At 41.6% G+C, this 9,619-nt stretch overlaps 1 protein-coding gene across 1 annotated transcript in view; it reads left to right on the forward strand.

Annotated features, from left to right (window-relative positions):
* The window catches only part of LOC119903610 (bone morphogenetic protein receptor type-2-like), a 41,577-nt gene extending 32,372 nt beyond the window's left edge, over window positions 1-9,205 (forward strand). The window contains exons 17-18 of the mRNA XM_038719852.1: window positions 1,410-2,658; window positions 3,201-9,205. Coding sequence (XP_038575780.1) covers window positions 1,410-2,658; window positions 3,201-3,523 — 1,572 coding nt within the window. The 3' untranslated portion in view covers window positions 3,524-9,205. The remainder of the gene's footprint in view (window positions 1-1,409; window positions 2,659-3,200) is intronic.
* Window positions 9,206-9,619: the final 414 nt, after the last annotated feature.

Raw genomic sequence — 9,619 nt, forward strand, 5'->3', positions numbered from 1 at the left:
TTTTAGTTACTTTTGGATTACTTCAATACCAAAAACACAAATAAAGACGAGAGTAACAAAGATGCCTGGTCTGCTCAGTGTATTTTTAAAGAAATATAATTATAAAATATCCCATTCCCGTTAAATGAAAATCGATGTTTAAATGTTTTTATACGATGCCTTGCACTGGGCCTGTACGGCATATGGCAGGATCTGGACCATCAGTGACATAAAATGTTGTTTTGTATTTTAGAGTGTGTCCTTTCCTGGAAAACGATTTTAAAATGTTGATGAATCATCCTGCTCTGGGGGGCCTGGATTCATTTAGTGTCCAATGAAAAGCTTTCTTAATTTTTATGATGCTGCTGAAAAATAGTGTTTCTGGGACCGGGCTCCACTGATTACTGAACAAAGCACAACTTTATTCACTGATTTTACTTAAACTGGATCGTATTTGATGGAAAATATTTCCTGGTCTTATCTCTGATGTTCCCCAGCTGCTCTGCCTCAACTCTGTGATTTACAGAGTTCCTTTTTAAGCTTTACTTGTTGCTGTTGCAAGTCAGCTAACTGCTGCTAGCTAGCTGCCATTATCTAATAAACTCAGTTAGCCTGCAGCTAATGGCCAAATTAGCTATACTATGAACTCGGAGCACAAGAGTGTGTGTTCAGGTTTACACCTTTACTCAAGCACTGGAGGTTTTCCTGCCAGGGGCGAGGGGACCTGGCGGGGAATGATTGTGGGGAGCGTAAATAGAAAATATCACTTTCTTCAAGTAATCCCTGTGAGTAATCCTCATTTTTACAAAATGTACCTGTAATCTGATTACGTCTTCATTCTCTGTACTGTAACTGAATACAGTTACTTTATTTTTGTATCCTAATTACGCAACGCGGTTACTGTAATCCGTGGTTGTAGGAGCTGGTGAATCTCCGACTTCATTAACTTAGTTGTGTTTGCAGGGGTTTAGTCCCTCATGTGTCTGCATCAAGTTGGATTTTTGTAGTCCTAGAGATGTTCACCTAACTAGAACTCATCATCCGCGTTGTTCCTAACTTTTCATAGTAGCAATTTACGTTGTCATAGTCTGAAGAGCTTTGGTTAAACTCCATTCAGGTTCCAGTGTAGCATTGCTATATTTCTGATAAGAAAGTTGGAAAGGAGGCCTTTTGCTCCAAATCTGATCCATGTGAAGCTCCTTTCCTGAGCTTCTGATTTTCAAGTGTGAACTCTGAACCGTGGGTTTCCCTCACGCTCAATAATTTCTGTAAAACAAGGTCAAGCTAGCCTAGTGCTATTTGTAGCCTAAAGTTTGGGTTACCAACAGAAACTATACAACGAATTGGTCAAGTTCAGGTCCTCAGTGTGAAACTTATTACAACATTGATATTTGAATTGCCTCACTAATCCAGAATGTGCTGTATTTCAGGTGGAAACAGGTGTTGCTAAGATGAACACGGTGACAGTTGCCACAGCTGTAGAGCCCCACCTGGTAAACGCGGTGACCAACAACACGAGAGGCGGCGTTTCAAGTGGGAAACAAGTCCAACTTAGAATGGTCGCCAACAGCTACAGTGCGGGCGTCCCCACCCTGGTGACAAATGGGATGATAGGCGGAGGTCGAACCAATCCTGCAGGGCCGCAACTGGAGGAGGAGGACAAGATGGAGGGAGGGATAATCGAAGTAGAGGGGATGAACCTCCTCAACTCCAGTCCTGATGAACATGAACCACTGCTGAGGAGAGAACAGCCGCCCGCTGAGAGCGAACCCCTTCCTCATCTGCATTCTCATCAGCCACGACCCGGAAATGTCCTGACGGGTCGAGGCTCAAACTCCAACAACAACAACAATAGGATTGGGTTGGGATCAGATGTCAACATCCGGGGTGTAGAGGTTGAACCTGAAAGGAAAATTAGTTCAGAGGTCAACAGTCCTAAACCAGAGTCACACCTGGCAAGTCAGCAGGTCAGTGGATCCCCGGCTACTGCTCCAGTGTCAAAGCTGGAAAATAGAATTCTGCTTTCTGGTCCAGCAGGACTAGCTACACCTGGCCCTGCCCCAACACCACAGGGCCCTCCCACCGACCAGGATGGAAGTCAAAGCTCAGATACAGGCCCATGTGTCCAGAGAGCCCTTTTTGCAGAACCAGAATTGACCCCTCGGCCCGCCAGAAGCCCAGAGGCTCAACTGGTCCACCCAGCTGCACTACTCCCAGGCTGCAGAGATCCAGATCCTGGCTCAGCTCCAAGCTCAGCAAAAGCTCCAGGAGTGCTAGTTCCACAGGCCACAGGAACCCCAGCTCCACAAGCACAAGACCCAGCCAGGGGAACCTCAACCTCATCCTCAAACCCCCTAGTTTTGGATGCCCTAACCCTTTCTCCGGATATACATGTCCTAAAAGCTCCAGTCTTGGAAGCTCCAGTTGTGAATCCAAAACCTTCACCTTTAGAGGTTCCAGCCTCAGAATATCCAGCTCCAGAAACTCCAGCTTTGGAATCTCGAGATTCAGAAACCACAGCTCTTGCAGAAGCCTCAACTCCAGAACCTGCAGCTCTACAAAGGCCAGCCTTAGGTCCACAAACTCTAGGTCTGCTGCGGCCCCAGATGGGCCCGGCCAAAGCCAAGAGGCCTGAACGCCCTTGTTCCCTGGATCTGTCCTCATCCTGCATCTCCTCAGGTGAGTTAAGATGTGAGAAGAAGGCGTGATATTCACTTGGCTCAACAACCAGAAAAAGTTTTCAATCAGCCGAATGGTGCTGGAAACTCAAGTTATGGCTGATGGCCGTCAATAGATGCCCAACACTGGATGAGTGTTGCCCATAGCGGGCGGCTTAATGTCGCAGTGCTCTTTGTGCTCAGTCAGACCAGCCATCTAAGAAATGTTGGTTGGATTGTTGAGATCAGGGCATTCCTTTGCAAAAACATCCACACACAGCTTTCAGGAATGTGCAGATTTGCCTTGGTGACCAATTGCAGGCCATCAAGTCAGTGTTGACCTTTGAAGGAACAGAGAGACAAAGAGTCCAAAGGGGAGGCAGTTATCATATTAGCTTTGTTGCGGCATCAAATTTAGTCTAAACTAGACGTAGAGGTCTGCAGAGAAAGTACAAGCTCCTAAACCAATATGTGTTTGACACCACCCGTGATCTTAATTCTCTAAAGGTATAAATATACAGATTTGTTTTCTGATTATGTTTTTTCCTCTCGTCTCTTCTACAGATGATGTTTCTCTGACAGAAAACGGCAGTCTGAGCGCTTCAGGAGAGAAAATAAAACGGCGTGTCAAGACTCCATACACCCTGAAAAAATGGCGTCCAGCCTCATTGGTTGTTTCCACAGACACAGCTCTCGACCCGGACTTTGAGTTCAACACCAGTGGCAGTAGCAACAGCCAGACCCATTTCTCTTCTGGTCTTTTTAGAGCAGGAAGCATTGGCATCCCAAAAATCAATCAGTCAAAATCCAGCATGGCTGTTTTTTTGGTAGGAGATGGAGCCACGGCCACCACAACGTCCGAGCCTGATGGACTGACCTGCTTCTAAAGCTGTTTGATTAAAAGTTTCCTTTTATTTTCTTAAAGGAGAGCAGATTCATTTTGTTCAATTCTTTGTCTTCCTTCTCTTTTGTTGTGGAAAATGAAGATCACTGTCTGCCGCACCATTCAGCCTCCCCAGCACTAACCTGAACCTAACGATAAATTGGAGGCATAGGAAATGACTCACTGCAAAATGCTCCCAGGCCACAGCATTGATTACATTTTGACAGAAGTCACCGGACATGAAATCAAACAGGAACTGTTTATGAGATTTCAAAAAGGAGATTTGGATTCCTTGTTGTAGCCACATTTTCTTGATTGAGCTGGACACTTTTTGAAGGATTGCTGCTGAAAAGCCCAGTCCTGTGACCATTTGACCTCGGACTTTCAACCATGTTTAGTGCAAATGCCCATGATGTCCAAAAATATATTTATGTTGGTGGTGAACTGAGGGAATTCTCCAACCTCAGGCTCCTGTAGCAAGTAGTCTTGTGGCTTGTGGATATGGTCAGATGTTCATAGGTATAGGTGACCCTACCTTGGTGGTAAAGCAACGGAAGTCCCTTTTTAGTAGATATTTGGACTGTAACTCATAGTGGCTAGTGGGTGTGGCTAGTAGAGCCCGACCGATATGAGATTTCGATATTTGAGGATTTTAAAATCGCCTGATATCGGCCGATATTCTTTTCCCCTTATTTTAAGAAACGCATAACATAATAACGATAAACAGGGCTCTCCTACACAAATAATGCAAATAATTATGCAGTAGTTATTACCTTACATATAACCTGCCACAATAACATCTAGTTTTTCACCTGCACTCCTGTTAATTCTATCCAAAGCTACAGAAATGATTTCCTAACACACTTCTGGCTCCATGATACAGTGGAAACGCTGCCATTTAATTAATCTAATTCTACATGACTGTCTACAACGAGGACCTGTGTTAGATACTCAGCTCACGTTTTATCATTTCTGATACGCCGACGGTAACTAGAGACACTACAGTTTGATTGCTCATTAATGTTAGCCTCCTCCACTGATAAACACGGCGTTAGCTTTGTGGCTAACTTAGCAACAAGCAGCATTAGCTGCTGTTGGCGTTGTTAGAAAAGAAATAAATTGGAGAGAAATGAGAGGTCCGGTCGCTAGAACTGCCAAACTGTTTCAGAAACAAATCTACATTCATGTTTGTCAGCGGTAGACTGCGGTCAGCTGATCAGCTGTTCTGTGGTGCTGCAGTGTTGTTAACAGAGGAGCTGCAACGCTCCCTCTGGTGGGCAAACTATGCAACACTCATGATCTGAGGGAAGGAGCCGACTGTCTTTTTCTCTTTTTTAATAGTCATATCGGCTGTTACAAACGCCGATGCAGATACATCTGCAAGTAGCTTATATCGGCCGATAATATCTGCAAAGCGGCCAATCGGTCGGGCTCTAGTGGCTAGTGGGTGGCAGGTGTAGCGCTGACCCAAGACGTTCAAAATGCAGACACCCCTCCCATTGCTGGTGAAGTGAGCACATTCCCTGACTTCTAAACGACTCCTGTTGCAACTAGTCTTGTGGCTGGCGGATATGGCCAGCTGCTTGTGTGTATGGCCTTAAAACTTACCTGAGGACTGAATTGGACCGAGACTTTAAAATCTCTTTGAGTTGATAGTGAGGTTAAGGAAGCTCCTTGCAGGTGGAAATTTAGGCGCCTGCTGTGATTCAGCTTGTGGCTAGCTGAAGTGCTCAGTGGCTAGTCAGTGTCATCAGAGAGGATTGGGGCAAGTCAGCAGTCATATTTTCTAAAGCACTTTAAAAGTTAGTGTTGTAGGGAATTAACAAACCATATCAAGGACACCTTGTGCAATTACAATAGTAACAGTCACGCTTGTCTAAGAAATGCTTTGTTTTCTGTGTCTTTGTACAGCGGTTTATATCATTTGAGGAGCCGGTTTTGCTTTAAACTTTTACTCTAGCTATGCAGTCAGCTCATGATGCCTCCTGTTGACAACGTGTTTAGCTCAGATGTATCAACAGATTGACGACATTACTGTTGGAGGGTCTCTATTCATCTAATTTGCACTTTTTTTTATGAAGCAGTCTCAACCGCCATGTTAGGGCTGCAAGGACAGACCATCTGGAGAAAGGAGAAGAAACCATCAGCCTTTTCGCCTGTCTAACCTCGGCCACGAACAACCTCCTCAGGTAACCTCAGAAGGTAAAGAAAGATCAGACTGAACTGTCAGAAGAAAGAAGGTGAAGGACAGAGTTGATCCATCAGACAAAATAGGCCTTCGAACAACTCCAAAGCTGTCTTATTTACATGTTGTGTTGTGTTAGTCAACGATCCATCCTGAGTCAGTTGGATTGTAGGCGTAGCACAGTGAGCTGCCGGTTCATTAGGTCCAGTCGTACAATTTAAAGGTCGAGGTATGCTTCAAATTAAATGCTTGTCTAACAACTTCTATCAGTGTGTTGGAAAGTAACCAAATTGGGATTTAAAGATGTTCTTATTCAGACTTTTCTGTAAACTCTGTCTCATTATAATGCAGCCGTTGAGAGCAGCAGTTACCTCTGGTGGACACTTTTAGGGTCGCCAACGTGCAGAGTTGGTCTAGTAAATTCAGTTTATAAATGATCCACAGCACTTTATTTTAGTGTAACAAACCTGGCCCAACCTGCTCGCCATCGACCAGGTGTTAGAGACGCTGAAAATTAGTTCTTTAATTTTGAATTAATTCCAAACGTGACGCTTGGTGTATGAGACATGCCGTCTGACAAGTGGATCCTTATCATTTATATTTATATGTTAATATTTACAAGGTATATACATAATAATAATAGAAGTAGTAGTTGTAGTAGAACATTTTTAAAATGTCAGATTTTTTAATAGAGTTTGGTGTGACATGTTTATAAACAAAAGAAACAGGAGGAATTGGTGAGATAATGACTTAGGACTGAATTGAACTGTCACCGTTTTTCTTAAATTTTATTTCTATTTGTTATTGTTTTGTTGTTTTTATAACAAAGTGACTGTTAATTCATAGTTACATTCACTGGACATTTAAAATGTTTTTTTTTTGAATGGCTGATTTTATAAATGCCAAGTTGTAAAATCTTAGATTTCTACATGTATGTATGTGACAAACCTAACTGCTCGTTTGTGTAACTGCAGTAAGTTAACTTATTACCATTTAGTAATCCTTACGCACTTTATTTCTTGCACTTTTGTAAAATCCGTATTTTATTTTTCTGTTTATTGTTCTAAATTTGAGTTTATTTTTCACATGAATTAAGGAGCAAAAACAAAATTTTTTTCTCTTCTTACTGCTCACCCACACTGTCAACAGCAACATAAATATTATTATACTCTTATTATTCTGTTAAGATGCCTTTACGATGTATTTATGTTTTGTTATTTTTGTATTTTCTACTGTTTGTACTGTTTTTAGATATGCTAATGTGTACATATGGACGTGCCCTGAGAATTATTTGTTTTACATCATGGCATTTGTGAAGGCATGCGTGACTTAGCTCAGAGCTAACTGTACTTTAGAACCAGAGCTAAGTATAGATCTGGTTTAGGGAGCTAATTCTACAACCAGAAGACTTTAACTTGTTTGGAACCAGGGATAACCGACACTGATTTAAATCCATAGATAGTTGGTCAAACTATTATTTCCCACACTTAGAATTTAGCTATGGTTGTCAGCTAGCCCTGGTTTAGCTAGTTCTGGTTCAGGTAGAGTTTGCTAGCTAGCCCTGCTCCGAAATCTTCTTCATCACCATTTAGGCGTCACATTATCTGAGAATGATTTGAGAACTTCAGGTGTGTTCAGACTGAGTACAAAACAAATTTTCACCAGACATCATTTAACAAATGCAATGTTTCTTCAATGTACGACATTACAGATATTGGCTTTATTTATAACTTTCTAAATAAGCTAGCTAGCTAATACAGCCTCAAACTGTTAAGTCGTAGTCGTTCAGAGTTAAAGTTTCCCATAAACACCAGACACACACTCAACATACAGTAATAGCATGCTAGCTGGCTAATTCTCATCTAATTTGGGGTCTGATAAACAATGAATTCATCAAATTCAGTGCATGGCGCTATTTTACAAGCTACTGTAGCTGTCAGATTTCGCAGTTTTTTATTGGACCGCGGCCATCAAGGCTTTTGTCATGCGGGAGCTGGCGTGTTTTTATCTAAAGTTGGTTGGAAACCTGGGTATCCGAACCTGAACACACTGTTATTTTCCTCTGGTCTATCAGAGTCAAACAGCTTTGGCGTTAGCTTGACTTTTTAACTGAAGCAGAAACATTTTCAACTTGTGCTTTTTCACCGCAATATTTGCTTTGACTTTATAACATTATATACAATTACACAGCCTATTCTCATCTCCAGAGCGTCAAATAGCAACGCTTTGTCACGTCTTTCGACGTCTTTGTACCAACGACCATGGCACCCCTTAGCGCCATTGTTCAATGCTAATAGTACTACTATAAATAACAGAAAAGTCAGAGTAAGGAGACGTTTGGGGTGGACGGGTGGGACAAAAACTGGACTTTAAACCAGGAGACCAGTGTTTCTTTCCCTTGTGAAACAAAAAGTCAACGTGGTTATTGATATTATGTAAGTTAGGTAAGTTACTTTAAGCCAAACCATGATCTTTTCCTAAACTTAAGCAAACTGCCATGTTAACCACTAGTTTTATTTTGAAAGTCTAACCGGATGTTGTGTATTTATTCTTGCTAACTTGACCGCGGAGCCCTACATGTACAAAAATGAAGGGTACCCAGGGCGTTAGAAAGTGATGCCTTGGGGTGAGAACGGGTTGAATTAAACCCTCTCTAAACTTTGGTTTGTCTGGAGTCTGAAAACACATTTAGCCAAAATCCGTTCAGGGTGAACTTTTATCTTGGCGATAATGCTGAACTAAAAATGTGCCAGAAAACGTCTCTAATGGTGGATTACCCCTTTAAAGTCATTTACTGTAGCTTATATAGTTCGCTCAATAAATAGGATCTACATGTCATCTGTATTACTACATTTATGATGAACATATTTTTGCCTCCTGCATGAAACATCACACCACTAAAATGGTATTTATATTATTTCTGATGTCTCTTCAGCTGTCAGAAGCTCTGTAACTCTGCTTGAGTTACTGTATAATATTGTCCACAGTACAGATGCAGTACAGATGCGCGACGGGGCGTCTCTTCCACAGCTAACAGTGTGTATTGTAGATTTAAAAAAAACATAATATTTAACTGAAGTTTAGCTGCTGTTTGTCCTCTGCTACCCGATGACTCTGGGACGCTTGAATTTCCCAGTCTGTTGTTGAATATTCTGTGTATTTCTTTGGCTATCATGTGTATTTATGTATGATAGTTTTGACTTTCCTGTAGTGTAAGTACTCTGTATACATTATTACACATTGTATACTTTCATATGGGACCAATTACCACCGCTGTATACCGTTAGTGTTGTAATCTGCAAGCTCCAAAGTCACAATCCTTCTCACGGTTAACACACAGCACTCACACAAAGCATGCTGTACAATCCTACAGATTATGAATCAACTTTGGTGGTTCATACAAAGAGTTTCATCCCAACATGTTGTAATATCCACGTAGAGGACATAAAAATACCACAAGCTTAAGTTCATCATTGAATAAAGTGCAGAGGATCCAGCGTGTCCAAGTGTTTAATTTATAGTAATAACTTTACTGCCGTATCATCTGGTGTAATGTTTGCTTTTTAATTCAGTGTGAATTAGAGAGTAGTGGTAGTTGTGGTGGTTGTAGTAGCGGAAGTAGTTTTAATAATAATACTTTTAAGTAAAATTGTGGGAATGGTGGAAAACTGAAGCAGTAAAAAGCAACAAAAGAACTACAACGTGCACTTCAGTTAATACTTTAGATTATTAAGTATTCGTCAGTACTGTGTCTTTGTAGTAGTAGTTTGAAATACACACAACCACATGCAGACATATGCCACACTGAATAACGAATCCTTCCTGTTTGTAACCTATTGTACACTCTTATGTAAGAGGCGTGTGCATTTAGCTGCAAGCAGGAAATTTGTTAAACTGTCCGATTTTTTAAATGGA

The sequence above is a fragment of the Micropterus salmoides genome, unplaced genomic scaffold (assembly GCF_014851395.1).
Source record: "Micropterus salmoides isolate LMB-PRFRI ecotype aquatic unplaced genomic scaffold, ASM1485139v1 Ms_hic_scaffold_15, whole genome shotgun sequence".
NCBI classification, from domain to species: Eukaryota; Metazoa; Chordata; class Actinopteri; order Centrarchiformes; family Centrarchidae; genus Micropterus; species Micropterus salmoides.